Below are 17,886 nucleotides of genomic sequence, written 5' to 3'. Positions count from 1 at the left end.
GGTGCAGGCCTTGCTCTTCGCCCTGCTCTGCTGGAGCAGCGCGGGCCGCGGTCTGGCCGCTTTACCGTGACATGGCGCGGCGACGCTGAGGACTGGCACGCTGGGAAGCCGAGGGAGGTGATTGTTTGGGCAGGACGACGAGCAGACGGCTGGCACACGGCGGCGCGAGGCACTGGCACCGCGGAGAGGGATCGGCGGCCTGGCTTTGTCGGCGAAGGTTCAATCGAAGCAGCGAAGAAGACGCCCCCGTGCGATTGGCACCCACCGCCCCGGGGAACGTCCAATGGCTGCTTAGCCGGTGGAGCTGCTCGCTGCTCTTGCACCACGGAAGCGCGCTAGAACAGACAAAGAATGAAACCGCGCCCTGTCGTGTTCGCAGCGCTTTGCCACCGGCCTGAGTGCGCTGGATGCAGCAGATAGCAGATGCGGTGCCTGTCTGTGGTGTCTTGCCGTCTCCGTCGCTGCTGTGTCGCACGCTTCAGAGCTGCGCCCTGGACCAATACTGCAGCGCCGGATGATGGAATGCCGCTGCAAACATGGCTCTCCTGGCCCACCTCGCCCTCACCGTCGTGACGCGGCTACGTAACGGCATGGCGGGTGTGTCAGGCCCTTGTCTGGCGACACACGAAAACGCAATTTGAGGGCCCCAATGCAAAAGCGGCGCCGCCCTAACGGTGCGATTGGCATCCGCCCCGTCGACGTCCTCTGTGCCATGCAAAGGCCTCCTCTCGATCCACCACCGCACACGCCGAGTCTGTGCAAAGTCACCGTGCTGACCAGCCCAGACACCCACGACAACCGCCCAGCGTCCTGCTCAACCCGTCTAGAAAGCGCCCGTCCCCGACTCCATCTCATGCCTCCCCTCCTCTGACACCACGCCTTCACAACTCCCCGCCGACGACACTCCTCCACTCCTCCACTCGACGACTGACTCCGCCCACGACGTCGCCGCTGCTCACTAATCGACCGCACTGCAGCCTCCCGCCTCGCACGCTGCCTCCCGACACCGTCTCACACGTCTCGGATCGCCTGCATTGGCCGCCCACTCCTCTGCTGTGACCATTCCAGAAGACAAACTCCAGCCTCGCACCGCAGCCGCGCCCTCAACCTGCTGCTGTCCTCGCTGCTGGCCGCCGCTCCCAAACATCTCCCTCCACGCGCCCGCCCATGCTCCCGTAGAGAACACCCTCCCCGTCAAGCTGGCGTCACGACCCCGTCCCGTGCGGACTGCTACGCTCTGCTCCTGCACCGGCGGCGACGACAAGGCCCGGACGACTGAGCGGACGTACCGCGCGCTGTGGAAGACCGTGATGCACAGTCGCAAGGCCGGCACTCTGCGCATCACGACCTCGTCCGCGGCCTCCTCCCCTCGCTGCTCGTCTGCCTACGACTCGGACGCCGACGACGAGGGGAACATGGCCGAATACCTGCCCTCGCGGCCCCTGACCGTCTCCATACCGCGTGGCGGCTATGCGGCAGGGCCGTACTGCCCGCGAAGACCCACCCTCTCTGAGATTCTCGCCAACACCGCGCCGCCCCCCTGGACACTCTCCGCCTTCATGGCCTACCTCTCCCAAAACCACTGCCTCGAGACCCTCGAATTCACAATGGACGCCTCCCGCTACCGGCAACACTACTCGAAGATGGCAGCCCGCAACCCCGGCTCGCCCATCTCCCCCCTCAGCGACGACTGCACCTACGTCAAGATGCTGTGGCAGCGCCTGCTCGACGCCTACATCGCCCCGAACGGCCCGCGGGAAGTCAACCTCCCCAGCGACGTGCGCGACTCTCTCCTCGCCCAGTCGAACCCGTACATCCCGCCGCACCCCGCCACCCTCGATCCCGCCGTCGCCAAGATCTACGAACTGATGGAGGAATCCGTCCTCACCCCCTTCCTCAACTCGCTCTGTCCGCAAACGGCAACCCCCGGCTCTGCGTACGAGGGCGACGACGTCAGCCTGTCGCGGACGCACACCCGCTCCTACGACGAACGGGGCATGTACTCGCGCAACTCCTCGCCCACCGCCCAGCGAGCGTCCGCGCCCTCCTCACTCACCTCCAACTTCCTGCACTCGCGGAATGCCGCCGCACATGGCCGTTTCGCCTCGGGCCCACCCGCCACCTCCTCATCGTCCGCCATGGACACCAGCGGCAGCGACGCCCTCACCGACGACTCCGGCAGTGCCAGCAGCCCCAGCGGCCTCGACGATCCCATGACGCCGCCGACGACGCCGCCGATGAGCGAGTTCAGCTACGGCAACAGCTACTACGACTCGCAGGGGACCACCCCGAGTCCACGTCTTGGCCGGGGCGATCATTCTAGCATTGCCGGTGCGACGAAGGACGGCTGGAAACGAGTTAGCTCGAAGCTCTGGCCGAAAAAGCGGAGCGGCGGTGCTTTGCGAGAAGAGGATCAATCTCCGATGGAGGGAGGTCTATTCTGATGATCATCGACTTCTACAACCTCCGACACTGCACGCGGGGCAAAAAGTGGTACTCTACACGGGGTGTACGTCTGTATGCTACTGCTTGGGGTGCTCCAAAGCCATTCAGAAATCTGAATGAGATGGAAGTCCTTCAATTGGGCTATGCGGAACCTCGTTGAAGCACTTCAAACAGTGGCAGACAGTGTACACACGACTACACGAGACAGAGGCTTGAGGAGTGTGCCACTTTAACGCTCGATAGACGGGCTGCGGCCACCATGATACGATTCGCGATTCCTTTTCCAGCGTCTGCATACATGCATATCCGGGGCGGGCATTACACGGCGTTGAACTTCGATTCTTTCTTCTTGCTCATCATAGGGGGACTGCAGCGGCTTGGTGGTATCTAACTTTGCATCTGGGAAAATACGGCAGGGCGTCGGCGTGTGATGATTGTGCTTTTTCGAGACAGGGGGCGGGGATGGGGCTGGGCGTGGGCGTCCTCCGGCGATGGGACGGACGGGGGTTCGGGATAGACTGAGGTATCGCAGCGCAGGCTGTATATAATGAAGCAGGGCCCCTGCGGCTCGTGTTCATGTCAGATTTGGTTTTGCTGTGACTTGTGGGTGTCTTAACGTCGTCGTCTCCCACCCCTTTTGAATCCCACATCCACGCAATGGCTCTCTAGTCAAACTGGCATGCACAATCGCTTCCTGTATGTCCTACTCAACCCCTCGTCGCCGCGGAAGTTGCGGGTCCCTCAACCTCGCCGTCGCCCACCCGTTTTCAATCCCAACTCCTGCAACGCCTCCCCCCTCAAAGCCGCATACCCAACCGCTTGCTAGACGTCCTAACGAGCCACCCTCCTCGAAGCGGGATTCGGGCCCCTCACAACCTCGCCGTCGCCCCGCCCATTTTCGATTCCACGCCCTACAGCGCCTCTCTGGTCGAAGCCGCGCCGTGGGTCGAGTGCGTAGGGTTCTACGATGATGTTCTGGGAGTTGTGGCTTAAGAAGCTGCTGTCGTGCGGGAGGGAGGGAGTTGGTCTTGAAGTCAACCGGGGCGCCCGCGATGATATCTTGGTCGAGGTATGCGTCGCTCAGTCTTAACCGCATGCCAGACCAGTTCTACTAGGTCTTGCAAAAGACGTCCCGTGAAGCTATTACTTGGGCGTTGCAGGACCTCGTCGTCGCTGGCCCACATTTCATCTAGGGGTCGTGCAGACGTCCCCCCCGGCTCCAACGCCGCGCGGGGGATCGAGTGGGTTGGGCCCTTGAAAGCTTACGCTGGGAGGTTTAGGGCGCGGGCTGCCGTCGCTCGGGAGAAAAGCGGTGGTGAATGGAGGGTCGCTGGCCCCTGATAGATAGATTCCGAGTCCACGCAGAGCGGCTGCGGGCCAGTGTTGCGTGCCCGAATGCTTCTGATAGGCCCTCTGGAGTCGTGTGCAAAGCTGTTTTGTTAAGGGGTATATACCCTCGTTGTCACTAGTCGATTTTCGATTCAGCCCTAGGCAGAGATGGTACCTTCAGAGCCGCGCGTAGGAACTGTTGGTTGGTTTGGGCCCGGAAATGAGATGCTAGGAGTTTCGGCTCAAGGGCTGCCACTGTTCGGGAGGGACTTGGTCTCAAAGTCAGCGTGTGAGCCTCCGGTGAGATGTAAGCCTACGCAGAGCTTATCTGGCTAATGTTAAGCGCCAGAATGACTCCATCAGGTCCTTTGAGGTCGTGTGCGAAAAGTGTGGAACGGGGGAGATTCGTCGTTCGGGTGTTTTCCCAAGCCAAAAAGGGGCCGGCTCAGGTCTGGGCAAGTCTTTCTCGACCTATTGAGCTTTTGATTCCGGATACACTGGGAACTGCATCCTAGAGGTCTTATTGAGCGTCCCTTTAATGCGTTTGGCGGCTGAGGCCCTGGCTCGAAAGTTGATATTTCTCAAAATCTGAGGGCACTAAGTGAGTTTGGGAAAGCTGTAATTGCGTTGAGCTGGACGGCGGAAATACTCTTTTTAAGCCCCATGAGCCTATGTTGAAGCGCGTGAGACGAGGGTGGCCTTGGTTGGAAAGTTGATTGTATCGAGAAACGGTATTGGTTTGAGTGGAGTCGGGAAAGTGGGAATATGGCAAAAGCAACTGCCTGGAATAGCTCTACTAGGACCCACGAGCATATTCTGAAGCGTGTAGGTACATGGCGGCAATAGGGGAAGTTGGTTTTCTCCAGAACCGGAGGTTGTTAGGGAGTGGGTTGGAAAAGAACGAGTTTTTACTGAATTAGCCACTAGCAATGGCTTCAGTAGGTCCAAAAACCCTATGCTGAAGCGGGTATGAGGCTGGCTGCTTTAGGAGAAAAGTTGGAGTGTCTAGGAACGGGGGTTTTGTCGGGAGTCAATTGGAAAAAGTGGGAAATGGTGAAAGATGTGGTCGGAAACCACAGTTTAGGACATCACTAGGCAGTTGCTGAAGCCTCCAGAGCCCTTTAAGCTTGCTGTCTGAAGATTTGGGTTTACAAAGAGCGTAACTTGAACCAGGAACTCGACACTTCACGTTGTAGGTTTTGAACGAAACGCTGAATTGGGATGTTTTTGAGCGAAATCAAGACTTAGAGTCGCAATTTCACGAGTTAGAACACCTCATCAGTGAATATCCGGTACTGCTGATGTCTGGCTGCAATACTTCGAAAAATGTTCCTATTCGTACACTCTTTTTGCTACTTGTGAAGTCTAATTAAGGTGCTTCCCTCCCTATCAAGGATGCCGAATAAGAGGAAAAGGAAGGCGTAGGCGGTACGGGGGCGGGTATCTCTGCGTGTGTAATGCGGTGATTAATACAGATACGAGGCTGCGCACGTGATCGGGCCGCTATGTGGCATGTTGCGATTACATGATTTCTTTGACGCGACGCGAACTTCGACTGCTATCCTCCTCTTTGATACGCACGATTCAAGCTAATACGGTGAATACTCATGCCCTGATGAAGCGTCGCTTGGGAGGATGGCCTTGGTAAGGCTGGGGTCGTGAAAGGTACGTGGAGGAAACGCGCACGCGTTGGAGGTAAGACGCCGTAGGTTGAGGCGTGTGGGTTGGTGAGTCTGGAGCTGTACTGCGAGGCCTTGTCGTATGGGTCTTCGTGGGTATTGAGATGGATGGAATGGATGAGGAATGGGGACGGCGTGCTTGTTATGAAGGTATAGGTAGCGTCAGCGACGATGAATATCGCCCGTCTTGGAGTACTTCTTGCTTGGATTCCATCATCTGCCATCAGATGTCGCTTTGTATGGGCAGTGAATATGTATTCAAACATTTGTAGGTTACAATAGGTATGCTCTTTTGTGTCTTCATTCTCTTGGTGCTCGAATAGTCGCATTTTGGTCACAAACAGGGCATTGGTGAGTGATCATGGCGGAAGAAGTTGTATGTACATCAGGTTTGATTTTGAATCTCTGCTACCAAAAACCCCTCAAATCCTCTCCAACTCCTCCACAATCTACCACGTATACAGAACTGCGCTTCAGAAAAAAAACCCAGTGGGAAAAACGTCCACGCACAGGCCCGCTCCATCCCTCTCTCTTTCATCTCCAACCATTCCCCTGTTTCCTCCCTTCCTTCCGAGGTCGGGAGAAGCGTGCTAACTGGACTGACTAGCGTCTTCTTCTTGGTGGGCAGCATAAAGGATACCTCTGCGTAAAACATGCCAAGGACCCTAGGGCCTGTTGCAAGTCTGGCGACTGCTATCTGTTGGCTTCTTCCTCCAGGTTGGAGCTCGCAATCGCTTCGCTCGTCCCCCAGTGTCGGGCGAGTCTCGCAGCTGCAGAGCAGACTGCTTGACAGGTTACCACCTACGACAGAGGTCTCAATACACTTCTTGCTCCGTGCCAAACGCCCCGACTTCTAGCCGCCAGCGCCCGAACGCTAGGGTTGCCCCAGGCGCCGCTGCTTCACCTCCCCTCTCTGGAAGTTCCTTAGGCCTTTGTCCCCGACCTACAACAGTGGCTTCATCGGCTTCGGGAGACGACCAGATCCTATCGTGGGTGGAGGGCGGGGACGAGTCCGAGGAAGGTTATGTATGAGTGGCCGAGATGGCACGAGGCAAGAGCCGACGTAGGAGAAGGTCGACGAAGAGAACGAGATGCTCCACGGACGGAGGGTGATGAGGATGTCGACGTGGTGGTTGAGCGAGGTCGACGAAGGGGGGTGTTGTTGTGGAAAGACTGCACACGCGGTCTACTTATAGGCGGACGCGACTCCGGTTAGTCAGCACCACTCCAGCGAGCAGTTTATCGTGGCTCAATCGTTCGCCGTACAGGACCTGCGTACTCTGCCCAAGTGTGTTGGCTTGGCGGCAAAATCTGTGTTTTCGGGGCTCCCGTCCCTTCGCAGCAAATAACTCGACAACCACGCCTCGCATCACGGAATTGAAACCTGGAGGTGATTCAGCCGGTCGGTTACTATTTTTGAGTAAGTTTTGGAGGAGTGAAACCTCGATCTCGTTGAGTTAGAGGGGGGTGTCGTGGTGCTCGACACTTTTTGCCCGGCTGCCAAGACTTTCCAGATTCGCACAATCCTCAGAAACCGAAATTTCGGGCCTCCCGCCGTATTTCAGCCTTTTCTTGAATAGCTCAACAACCACACGTCCTATCATGGATCCGACACCGGGACGTTGTTCGCCAGGTCAAGTAGTATTTTTGAGGAAGTTCTATAGGTGTTACTCCCCAGCTTCATAATGTTAGAGGGGGGTCTACGGTGCTCAACACTTATCGACGCCCTCATAGCTGCCAAGAGTTGCCGGATTTGGGGGGTGGCCGGGGCAGGAAGAACGAGACGCCGTCCCATTTCGAGCAGCGCCCACTAGGATATGGGCCTGTTGATGCTTGCTTCACACTGCCTAAGGAGCGGGGGTAGCAATCGTCGGGAGAACAAACTGGAATCTCATGCAAATGGGAAAGGGTTGTTCTCAATAGCGGTCAGCGCTTGCTGTCTTTGCACGCATGCTGTAGTTTGGAGCATCTTCTCAGAAACAGGCTCCATAATAAGCCCAAGAATGACTCATGTAGGGAAGATTTGACTTTGATCTCTCTCTCTACTCAAGAGTTCATCCTTCCCCATGTAGCCAATCCGTCGTCCCTCTCCTCACTCATAACAGCAAGTTTTCCTTCCCCAGCGGCAAATCATCGTTCCCCAGCCGGTCGTCCGACTCACAGACTGCCTAGTTGCATGTTTCCTCCTCCCTAACGTGTCTGTACTCGCACTTATCGCCTAGGGCACAGATGTCGAGCTGGAAGAACGGGCACACCGGCGACACTTTTGCCGGGACGCTTGGTCGGGCAGCGCTACCTAACACTGCTTGACTCCTCACCGAGCCGGCAGCTGAGTCCTTCCCATCTCCGGTATGTCTCTCCTCCAGCTCCTCGGTGAGTATGTTGGTGTCTGCACCCGCGGCCGGATCCGTATCGGCTTTGGGAGGCTTGCCCGATCCTGCCTCGCCCTTCGTCACGTCCGCTTTCTCTTTCATCGCGGCGGCAAAGCTAGCTTTGATCGCCTCGCGCTTCTCTCCGTCTAGATCTAGTTACCGTAAGCTAGATGCCGGAATTGGATTGGAATGTTGCTCTGAAGATGGAACATACGCGGGGGCAGCCTGAATATGTGCGCATCTTTGAATTGCGCACCCATCTCCTCGATGTCGTCTGGAACTCCCTCCCCGTGGTCTTTGAAGATCTTTTTGACCTCGGCGTAGTTCATGTTGGTGATGGATACAGTGTTTATCGGAAGAGAAGAAAGGCAAAACACGGACAGCAGGACACGCAACGTTAGGAAACGGCACTGGTTAGTCAGCTTCTCTTCACTTCACCGCTATCGATTGTCTATATATGACTTGTGCGCCTGCTCCGTATGGGATGTAGAATGGTATCTGTTCCATTTCTGGATTTCTAGTGTATGCACTCAAGTCGCTATGTGGTGTCACGTTTCACAGCTCCATAGGAAATGCTCCTATAAAACGAAAGTCTGTTCTCAGACAGGCTTAGTAGGTGTCCAAAATGCTGAACTTCTTCCTCCTTCGGAATGCTGAAAATACTATGAAGCTCCTCACATAGCGGTAAACGAGTGTACAAGTTTATGGCGAGGCACTATACCAGTTTGAACCTGTGTCTGGATGCTAGCGTGATCCCTGGGGAGACTCAGGTCTTTGCAAGATATCACCACTCTCATGACCAGAATACCCACAAACACGGAGCCTCAGTAAGTACCAATAGCATTTAATTTAATAATACCTAGTATGGGAATCCCCTCCCTATATATTCAACCCAAACGCCACCAATGCAACCCACAATCCCAGAAAAGCTCGCCCAACACACGCTTCGCTTCGCACTCAAACAACGAAAGTGTTACACCTTCTCCCGACTCCTCCCAGGTGCGTCCCCATCACTGCTCTCCCCAGCGATACTGAACGTCCCATCATCCACCAGCTCCTCATCCTGGCTATACCGCCTCCTCTCCTTCCCCTCCGCCCCCCCATTCGCAACCCCACTCCCGTTAGGCGTTGCTCTCGGTAGCGGGCTCGGCACCTCATCCAACTCCCTCTCGTCAAAATCCGCCGCCTCAACATCCCGATCCCCCCTATCTCTCCGCCTAAAACTCTCCAGGCCCATCCCAGCCATAAGACTCTCCCGCCCTTCGCCCGACCCGCCAGTCCCAAGGCCCTTGTACCCCAGCGCCGCGCGCCGCCGTCGGTCGCGCCACACGTACCAGCCCCACAGCCCAGCAGCGATGATGACGATAACGAGCGCAACTTCGCCAGACTTGTAGTACGCCTTCCACGTCGCCTGCTTGAGCTTCTCCTTCTCCGCCTCCGCCGCGGTAGTAGAGTTGGGGTGGCCGCCGACGGAGATGAGCGGGCCCTTCTCGCCGTCGATGCGCGAGTCGGCGGGCGAACCGCCGATGGAGCCGATGTCGACGCCCATGAAGCGGTCGAGCATGTCGCGGGTGCGCCGCGGGTAGTCGAAGGGCACCATGTGGGACGAGTTGTAGAAGAGGACGTAGGTGAGGTTGCGGGCTTCCTGGTAGATGCCCGCGGGCTCGCCTTCGAAGGTCCAGTCGCGCTTGGGGGCCCAGACGCCGGGGGAGAGCTCAAAGCCCTTGCCGCCGTTGAATTCGAGGTTGCCGATGAGGGATTCGGTGCCCAGGTGGTTGCAGATGAGGTCTTTGGCGCCGGAGAAGAGGACGACGGGGACTTGGGCGAGGATGTCGGGGAGGAATGCAATGCTAGGGACGGAGTTGCGGGCGCGGAAGTTGGCTGAGACGGAGCCGCTGCATTCTTGCCAGCCGGTCTTCTTGTCGGGGTTGATGTGTAGCGCGGCGATGACATCTTTGCGGCGGAGGTAGGGCGTTACGGTGGCGAGGTCTGGGGGCCAGTTCATGCCGCAAGAGTCGTCGTCACGGAGGCGAATGTCGTACATGTTCAAGCATCGGTGCTGGGGGTCTGCTTTTTTGTTTTTGGTCTCGTCAAGGATGTCCATCATGATCTTTTCGCACTCGGACGTGTCGACGTGGTCCTTGGCGCCTTCGTTGAGAAGCTTCGTGCAGATGGCCACTTGCGATTCCACACGTTTGGCTGACTCGGTTCCTCCCTTTATCAATCCTTCCTCGTACGCAAAGGGGAGGTAGGAGAAGTAGTGATCCAAGGGCGAGATCCAGCCGTTTCCAATCAGCAGACCGGCGAGCTTCCAGGGTCTCTTATTGGCGTTCTTGTTGCGTTCGATGATCCCTTTGGCGATATATGGAATGTGTTGGCCAGCATACGATTCTCCGGCGATGTAAATCTACTCCAAGTCAATATTTATACTCCGCTTGATTTTAGAATCACCTACATCATCGTGCTCGTACTCTGGAAAGAGAGCAAACCATTTCTCCAAGAAAATCATGAATTGGTCCTTCATCTCGTCGAGCTCGTGAAGATAGCTATTCGAGTCCACGTAGCTGAAGCCTGTTCCGACAGGGTTATCCACGAAAAGAATATTGGCAAACTCGTCCCACGATCCATCATTGTATTCCAGCTTTCCACCTTCTCGTACTCGGTATGGGCCGATCTCCATCATGGCACCATCCATCGAGCTGCAGCCTGGACCTCCATTCAACCATATTACTGTTCTTTGCTTGTTCGCGATGTGCCGGTTCTGATAGTGCCAGAAAAAGATGTTTCCGTGATGCTCGGGCGTGACTTCGATGTGACTGTTCATGAGTTAGCGGGCCCTGTAATTTGATAGATAGAATACAACGCACCCTGCATGCATCTTCAACAACGGCTCCGGGGCTCCAGGTAACTCGTGAACGTAGTAATCTGCGGCCGTCTTCTCCGCAAGGACACCAGGAAACAGGGCTGCGGAATATAACAGACCGCAGGCCAGCGCTCCCAACGGAGCACCACTCCGCCATCGCGAGGGTGAGTGTGTGAAGAGGCGCATTCTAGAAGGGAGAGGAAGGGTCGCAGGCGACGTGACGCCGGTCGAAGTCCGGAGAGCCCTCGCTATCTCATGGAAGATGCCGTGGCGTGCGAACGAGCCAGGTGAGATACACGTCGGAGCAGTTGTTCGAGGAAATGTGCCGTCCGCTCTCGGTGGGTAGCGTGGGTGCGGCGTCGAGGTTTTGAGGCTATAATTGTGCCCTCAATGCGGTTGAAAGGCCACGAGTCCTGGGGTTTCGGCTGACTAGATTGAATGACCAGCGGGATTGCGGCGTATAGAAGCACGGGGAGGTTGTAGGTATTAGACGGACCAGCAGGAGTAGGCCCGGTACAGAAAAGTATTATAGAGTCCTATTGAGCATGAATAAAGGCAGTTGCGTGGCAGCCTCGCTCTCCCATATTCCTCGACGCTTTGTCCTGTTGTCTTTACAGCCCGCTAAGAATTCCACCAACCGACAAGGGCCAGCCAGGGGCCGGGGATTGGGGATTGCGCGGCCTTGGCTTTCTGCTCCATACCGCACTCCATGCCTGTTTCAGCTGCACTCCTCTACGAAACCCGCTGCTACTCCAGCCTCAGGCCGCCGAAGCGACGCAGCGCCTGCTTCAGCCTGCGCCAGCATCTGGCATTGGCCCTGGGGATCTGAAAAGAGGCTCCGGGAACCCTTGTGGCGGGTCCCAGCGGCGGCTCCAGAGCCATCCGAATATCTAACTCGTGATAGGTCCACACCTCACTTTCTACGGCCCAGGTACTTGGAGGAAAATTCTTTTTTCATTCTTATTGCGCATCTAGTATGAGTGCTGCGCTTTCATCAGATCCAAGCTCATCTTCGACCGTCGTAAAGAGCTTGAGAGATACTTCATTTCTCACTGAGATCTTAGCTTTCGACATCTGGACATTTTCCCCGTCCTAGGTGTCTTTGGTAGAGACTCCTCCCTGTAAATCTGGTATCAGGGTTCATCTCGTTAAATTTAAGCTTATACCTAGCCGTCAATCGAGACCTGTCTCGCCGTGATCTTGGCTTTTGATATACAGGTACCTTTCCCAGAACCCGTCTCGCCATAGTTCCTGCACTATGAGGGTCTCTTTTTATCTACATTCTGTCTCGTTTCTCTCCCGATCACACATCTCTGCATGCTTGTTTCGTGCTACTGGTTCCTAGAGGGCGACATTACAACAGAAATATCGCGTCACGTGATCCTCAGTTTGTGGCTCACCGATTGGTATAGCTTCGTCCCTCTCATAATACCCGGCCTATACGCCGTACATACAACTAACTATCATCCCTCTAAGCATCTATACCCTGACAAATGACCCATATCACCACTCCTTAACTCCGCTAAATGCCGATTCTTACGCGAGATGGACGACGCTACTGCAGGACACTAAAGGCCCAAGAAGGATTTAAAACTCATGTAAATGGAGATACTGTTCGGCCGACGACGGTGCGTTGATTACTCTTATGTCCGTTTTGGGCTCAGCGGAGGTCGTTACGGCTATTTCGGTAGAAGACGTTTCCTTCGTGAGGCCTATGCCTGCTTTTAGGGACTTGAACGGAGAGTCTTTAGGCCTATTTCGGCAGTAAGACGTTGACGTAGGGAAGCCTTCTATACTACGATATAAAAGAGTATGGTAAGGCCTATTCCCAGATACAAATCACTTCAATCGCAAAGTCTTAAAATCCATCTTCTCATCAACAGTCCTCACAACTCATCTCACCCGCTTCTCAACAACCACTCCTCCACCAAATGTCCACCTCCACCACCCCCCTCCCTCCAACCCACACCGCCCTCGTCCAAGAAACCTACGCCGCCCCCCTCACCCCCAAAACCCTCCCAACCCCCCAGCCCACCCCCGGCTCCGCCATCATCAAAATCCTGCACGCGCCCATAATGGCATACCTCCCCGACGTCTACAATGGCGCGCGTGCCTACGCCTACGCCACCCCGCTCGTCACCGGCACGGCCGCCATCGGCCGCGTCGTCGCCTTGGGGCCGGACGCCGTCGTGCTCAAGCCGCACGACCTAGTCTACGTCGACGCCGTCGTGCGCGGGCGCGACGACCCGGGCGCAATTATCCTAATGGGAATCGCGGAGGGCATGACGGAGGGGAGCCGGAAGCTGATGCGGGGTGAGTGGCGCGATGCGACGTTTGCGGAGTACGCGAAGGTGCCGCTCGAGAACGTGCATGTGCTGGATGAGGCGCGGTTGTGTGGAAGCCCGGCGGAGGGCGGGCTAGGGTATGGCACGGAGCAGCTGGGATGGATGCTGCAGGCGCTAGTGCCGTATGGGGGGCTAAGGAGCATTGGGGTGCAGGCGGGCGAGACGGTTATCGTAGCGCCGGCGACGGGGGGCTTTGGGTCGGCGGCTGTGGTGGTGGCATTGGCGATGGGGGCGCGGGTGATTGCGATGGGGCGGAATGGGGAGGCGTTGGAGGGGTTGAAGAGGGAGTTGGGCGGGAGGGTGGAGACGGTGAGGATGACGGGGGATGTCGGGGAGGAGATGGCGGCGTTGAAGAGGTTTGGGAAGATTGATGCTTTTTTTGATATTTCGCCCCCGGAGGCGAAGGGGTCGACGCATTTCAAGGCGGCGGTTTTGAGCTTGAGGCCGGAGGGGAGGGTGAGTCTGATGGGGGGGTTCTTGGAGGATGTGCCGATTCCGCATAGGTTTGTTATGAGGTTCGATATTACGTTGAGGGGGAAGTGGATGTATTCGCGAGCGGACAACGTGGCGTTCCTGAGTTTGCTGAATACTGGGGTCCTGGACGTCAGGAGTATTGTAAAGGTGCGCGGTACATTCAAGCTGGAGGAGTGGGAGAAGGCCTTTGAGGCGGCAGCGGGCGCTGGCAGGTTGGGTGAGCTAGTGATGTTCAATCCTTAGACTCTTTAAGGGGAACACTGGATAGATATCTATTTGTTTGGTTATGTGCTCTGAAGATGCTCGAAATTCGAAAGGTTGTGACAATTCAATATCGGGAATCATTTCCGTCGTGCTTCTTTTCTGAATCCCATCCATGCTTCGTAGCTCGTTAGATATGGACTAAATGTGAAGATGAGCTATCCCCTTCGTCATGCGATGCTCTTGCTCGAGGTACTAGGACATCAATTTGCTTACACAGTTACAACACCGCTTGAAGTGCCTCAAGAGGTTATGTGAATGAGGTACAAGCCTGCTGTCTTGACACGACTTGTCGGGCCTCCTAGACAGTGGTAGATGAATGTACACAGACCGGGCCTATGGCTTGCTACTGTAGGTCTCTAACAATACATTGAAAGCACCACAAGTGGTGTTGAAAAGGTGTACGCAGACGTTGTCCACAGTACTGTATATCCCTTGACTAGTCGAGGAGACATGATACTACCACGTATTGTGAGATATATAGACTATATCGCACTTGAACCTACGTCCTGCTCCTAGAGAAGATCGCCGAACCCCCGTTCCGAATCTTTCATAATAAGTTCTACCATACCCTTCTCGAATCGTCAGAGAAAGTCCTGCAACGAGATTGAAGCTAAGAGCACTTTAGATACTCACTTCAGGCATGATTGGCTTGCCATCTTGGCTTTTCACGTAGCGGAAAGGCATCTCGGTGCTTTCATGCTTATTGATCCTAAGTTCAGGATGATCGACATACGGTATGCTCTCTAGGGGAACTGTTGGCGTCAGAACGTTGGCTACACATCACCTCTTGACGCAATGACTGCTTACTTTTGTCTTGAACAATCATCCGAGTAACACGAACCGCAGTGTCGGTGGTCATCTGAACAGGGCCTAATCGTCGACCCTCATACCCCTTCTTCCGTAGTTCCGATGTACGATCTGCGATTCAATCTAGTCAGCAGACGTCCTCGCGGCTGGGCCTGACTCGAACTTGCCTCTAGGCGGATCATCTCCTTTAACGGTGTCAGTTCGTGCTCCGATGATGTTTGAGGTAAAGTGTGTTTGCTCAGATACCTAGAATGCCTCCAAACAAGAAAATCTGAAAAGTGTCTCCATCCTCTGGGCTCAACTCCTTGGTCGCTGAGGGGTCCAGCAAGCACACCTTGCCCTTGCGGTCTGCGTATATTGTCTCGATGCTTCTGTGCTCAATTTTTAAACCCTGAACATTGTGCAAATTTTCCGGCAGCTTCAAACTCTCAGGGACGGAGGAGAGTAGGAATTCCACGCCAGATTTGGAAGATTCTGTCGCGATTGCTGCATATTCGAGGGACGACCAGGCCTCAAGCTCGGGGTCCAAGTGTTCGACGACAAACGTCTTCACGCCCTCAGCTGCGGCCATGGGGAACAATTGACGATCTTTGAGTGGTGGAGGTGCTGCGTAAAAGCGGCGGGGATAATGTGCCGATGTGCCTGTTCTCTTGGTGCGGGCAGTCAGCTGCACGCGGCGTCTCGATTGTCCAATCGAAATGCCCACGGCGTTTTTCGTATGCCGTTTTGGTGATGATGCTGGTCCGAGCAGCAGGGTCTCGGCATGGGCCTAGGGAAAGGCGTCCACTACGTGCGACGATTGAGAGGCCAATGCTGCGGGAGATGCAGTGGTCAGTCTGGGCGTCGGGAATCTGCTCCTGGAGATGAGAGTGGACTTCAGCTCAGGATCCGCTGCCTCCGCCGTTGGGTTTTGGCAGCAGTATCTAGAACATCGTGAAGCAACTCCCACGATGCGTGGACAGAGAACAGACCGATCGATGACCACTAATTGTCAGGAACAGAATAGGCTCGGGCTGGCAGTTGTCTGGATCCTGACGATCTGGTGCCAGAAAAACCAATGCCTGACCCGCGTGACGTTGTTCAATGCGTGGGAGGTGCTGATGGAGGGTCCAGCGGAGATGTGAACGACGCCTGGTGCCTCAAATAACCCGATCTTCTTCACACACTCTGCCCAAGCTGCCCAAAGTGCAAACGCCGCATCCGCCTCCGTCTCAAGCTCGCCGGACACCTGCAGACCCGCCCAAGGCCACTGTCGGACCACTGTCGCTGCTGCATCCTACATATATGCAGTAGTAACCCCACATCGCTCTCCTCCACCAACTCCCTCTCCAACACCCCTCAGACACGACCTCCAGACCACCCCGCCCGCAGCCACGCAACCTCCAACCCTTCTGCTCTGCTCATAGTCACACGCTGTACGATCTGCACCACAGGCCAGATTTGCGGCCCAGCAGTTCGCAGCTTCGATCCGCATTGTCGGGACCTCGGGTGGGCGTTGCAGCATTGACAATCCTGCTTATCGCTCCAAATCACATCCCAGCCAGTCACCGAACTTCGTGGAGGGGTATATCAGCGTCCGCTATATCGACAAAGGCTCGCCAGACGCAGTCCACGGACGACGTTCCTGCCTGCCCCAGGCCCACGACTCAAGCGACTCGGCTGCCGGAGCGACCAGAACATATTCACCCTTGACCTTGTTCGTGACCAGCACAGCACCAGCACGAGGAAATTTCTAGGCCTAAGCTGCCTGGGAAACACAACAAAGAATAAACACACAACAACCAGCTGCTCTTCTCTTAAACCTTCCCTGCCTACGACACTGTCTATCTGCCACATTCCGCATACCTTCGCACAGACTCTGAAACGCAGAGATCGCGCACACAATGAATCCTCATCAGCAGAACAAAGTCGACATTAGCGTACGTCATAGCTGCACCCCTTACCGGCTACTTCTCTTTTAAAGAAGCGGTGTTTGAGGTCTCTGAGGAAGATTCAACTGACACAATGGTACAGACGTTGACTCCGGATGAGCAACGGCTCTTCCGCCTCTATGGCAAGCTGCCCAACAAGAAGGACCTGCTGCAGAACAAGCTGAAGGTATGCCACCCCTTCTCCTTTCCAGAAGCCCCACCCTCATCTACCTTCTCCCACCCTCCCCCACTGCTCCCATCCCCCCAATCCGCCATCAACACCCCCAACTAACCCCTCTTCCTCTCCAGGAGCGCAAATACTTCGACAGCGGCGACTACGCCCTCAGCAAAGCCGGCAAAGCCTCCGACATCGGCGTCACCTCCATCGGCCGCGAGCATCCTGTGCCCGAGAAGATCCCGCACATCGCGCCGCAGAACCAGAACGTCGCCAGCATCTCGACGCAGGGCGGCCAACCCGGCGTGCCCGGCACCAATGGCGGCGCGGGCAGCCCGGTCAAGGAGAACAGCTTCCTGCATCGCGAGACGAGCTTGAATCGGGAGACGAGCGTGGACGATGTGGACGGGGAGGAGAAGGCGTAGGGGTGTGCTGCTGTAGAACAGGATAAGCAGAGGGATAGGGGATTGGAGATACTGACATACGGCGAGGGTATGTTTGGCGAGGGGAGAGTTTGGTTGAGTGAGTGTGCGTGCGAGTCATGCTGCTTTTTTAGCTTTCAAGCAACTCCAGAATGCGGTCGATCCATCCGTCACACACGATGACACCGATGGCGAAGGACAGACAAATGGGAGGATGGGCATACGATATCGACACTTTTGCTACACGAATAGCTGGGTCTAGGCGATCTGGTTTCTGGTCTACATTCGAGGCCTTTTCTACTTTCTACATTTTTTTTCCATTTTCATTACGACGGGATGGCTGGTGATTTTCGATTCCATTCGATGTAGTCTACTCATGATGCTTTCCTGAGTGTTCTTGCCCATGAAAAGTTGGGAATACAGATTTTTTCACAGGAGCCTTTTGGGGATGATGCGTGACATTCGTGACACTGTGGGTTGGCTGGATTAAGGGATGAGCTGAATTGAGACTGAGTGGATGGGTGGATGGAAGCTAGTCTGCGATTTGGAGTTGGCTTTGGTATATTGTTACCTGATACGCTAAGATTAGATTATATGGAAGTGTAAGTTGCCGTACAGCGTGAATCGGACCACAAGAATGAGGTTGATCTTGCTGACGCGAGATGTATAAGCGGGAGCCAGTCCGTGTGATTTGGAGTCACTTTTGGCATGTTATTGGCGGACGCCTTGAATCAGGCCTGAGAGACAGGGTTGATCTTGAGGATGCAAGATGTATAAACGGGAGCCAGTCCGTGCGATTTG

At 55.6% G+C, this 17,886-nt stretch overlaps 6 protein-coding genes across 6 annotated transcripts; 3 read left to right on the top strand and 3 right to left on the bottom strand.

The window, feature by feature from the left end:
• Nucleotides 1-1,310: 1,310 nt before the first annotated feature.
• Nucleotides 1,311-2,444, top strand: BDZ99DRAFT_388818 (regulator of G protein signaling superfamily; the record flags this gene model as incomplete). The annotated part of the gene is made up of 1 exon (XM_033715599.1): nt 1,311-2,444. One exon carries the CDS (start codon nt 1,311-1,313, stop codon nt 2,442-2,444), a length of 1,134 nt encoding a protein of 377 aa, XP_033576703.1.
• Nucleotides 2,445-7,557: 5,113 nt separating this feature from the next.
• Nucleotides 7,558-8,310, bottom strand: BDZ99DRAFT_463499 (uncharacterized protein). The gene has a single exon (XM_033720096.1). The coding sequence runs from the start codon at nt 7,925-7,927 to the stop codon at nt 7,622-7,624; it is 306 nt and encodes a 101-aa protein (XP_033576702.1). The 5' UTR covers nt 7,928-8,310; the 3' UTR covers nt 7,558-7,621.
• Nucleotides 8,311-8,647: 337 nt separating this feature from the next.
• On the bottom strand, nt 8,648-11,256 carry BDZ99DRAFT_509200 (pheromone-processing carboxypeptidase KEX1). The gene is made up of 3 exons (XM_033724383.1): nt 10,693-11,256; nt 10,281-10,641; nt 8,648-10,232 (listed from the first exon to the last, which is right to left on the bottom strand). The coding sequence occupies exons 1-3, from the start codon at nt 10,872-10,874 to the stop codon at nt 8,799-8,801; spliced, it is 1,977 nt and encodes a 658-aa protein (XP_033576701.1). The 5' UTR covers nt 10,875-11,256; the 3' UTR covers nt 8,648-8,798.
• Nucleotides 11,257-12,640: 1,384 nt separating this feature from the next.
• BDZ99DRAFT_417877 (NAD(P)-binding protein) lies at nt 12,641-13,750 on the top strand (the record flags this gene model as incomplete). Its single annotated transcript, XM_033716837.1, has 1 exon — nt 12,641-13,750. The coding sequence occupies exon 1, from the start codon at nt 12,764-12,766 to the stop codon at nt 13,748-13,750; it is 987 nt and encodes a 328-aa protein (XP_033576700.1). The 5' UTR covers nt 12,641-12,763.
• Nucleotides 13,751-14,230: 480 nt separating this feature from the next.
• Nucleotides 14,231-15,189, bottom strand: BDZ99DRAFT_417876 (DUF431-domain-containing protein). The gene is made up of 5 exons (XM_033716836.1): nt 14,825-15,189; nt 14,746-14,763; nt 14,579-14,689; nt 14,405-14,523; nt 14,231-14,343 (listed from the first exon to the last, which is right to left on the bottom strand). The coding sequence occupies exons 1-5, from the start codon at nt 15,147-15,149 to the stop codon at nt 14,284-14,286; spliced, it is 633 nt and encodes a 210-aa protein (XP_033576699.1). The 5' UTR covers nt 15,150-15,189; the 3' UTR covers nt 14,231-14,283.
• Nucleotides 15,190-16,272: 1,083 nt separating this feature from the next.
• BDZ99DRAFT_35580 (Endosulfine-domain-containing protein) lies at nt 16,273-17,401 on the top strand. The gene is made up of 3 exons (XM_033714609.1): nt 16,273-16,497; nt 16,592-16,675; nt 16,798-17,401. The coding sequence occupies exons 1-3, from the start codon at nt 16,462-16,464 to the stop codon at nt 17,086-17,088; spliced, it is 411 nt and encodes a 136-aa protein (XP_033576698.1). The 5' UTR covers nt 16,273-16,461; the 3' UTR covers nt 17,089-17,401.
• Nucleotides 17,402-17,886: the final 485 nt, after the last annotated feature.

This window comes from Mytilinidion resinicola, assembly GCF_010093595.1.
Source record: "Mytilinidion resinicola strain CBS 304.34 unplaced genomic scaffold BDZ99scaffold_10, whole genome shotgun sequence".
Lineage (NCBI taxonomy): Eukaryota > Fungi > Ascomycota > Dothideomycetes > Mytilinidiales > Mytilinidiaceae > Mytilinidion > Mytilinidion resinicola.
Note: the sequence above shows the minus strand (reverse complement) of the source record. Positions and strands in the feature narration are given on the sequence as shown.

What these genes read in the sequence shown, in the direction of transcription:
- BDZ99DRAFT_463499 (XM_033720096.1), bottom strand. Translation starts at nt 7,927, where the DNA reads ATGAAAGAGAAAGCGGACGTGACGAAGGGCGAGGCAGGATCGGGCAAG.
- BDZ99DRAFT_509200 (XM_033724383.1), bottom strand. Translation starts at nt 10,874, where the DNA reads ATGCGCCTCTTCACACACTCACCCTCGCGATGGCGGAGTGGTGCTCCG. An exon ending in TTGTTGAAGATGCATGCAGG is followed by an intron (nt 10,642 to 10,692) that starts GTGCGTTGTATT and finishes ACTCATGAACAG; the next exon opens with TCACATCGAAGTCACGCCCG. An exon ending in CAGAGTACGAGCACGATGAT is followed by an intron (nt 10,233 to 10,280) that starts GTAGGTGATTCT and finishes GACTTGGAGTAG; the next exon opens with ATTTACATCGCCGGAGAATC.
- BDZ99DRAFT_417876 (XM_033716836.1), bottom strand. Translation starts at nt 15,149, where the DNA reads ATGGCCGCAGCTGAGGGCGTGAAGACGTTTGTCGTCGAACACTTGGAC. An exon ending in GATGATTGTTCAAGACAAAA is followed by an intron (nt 14,524 to 14,578) that starts GTAAGCAGTCAT and finishes TGACGCCAACAG; the next exon opens with TTCCCCTAGAGAGCATACCG. An exon ending in GCAAGCCAATCATGCCTGAA is followed by an intron (nt 14,344 to 14,404) that starts GTGAGTATCTAA and finishes TGACGATTCGAG; the next exon opens with AAGGGTATGGTAGAACTTAT.
- BDZ99DRAFT_35580 (XM_033714609.1), top strand. Translation starts at nt 16,462, where the DNA reads ATGAATCCTCATCAGCAGAACAAAGTCGACATTAGC. An exon ending in AGAACAAAGTCGACATTAGC is followed by an intron (nt 16,498 to 16,591) that starts GTACGTCATAGC and finishes ACAATGGTACAG; the next exon opens with ACGTTGACTCCGGATGAGCA. An exon ending in TGCTGCAGAACAAGCTGAAG is followed by an intron (nt 16,676 to 16,797) that starts GTATGCCACCCC and finishes CTTCCTCTCCAG; the next exon opens with GAGCGCAAATACTTCGACAG.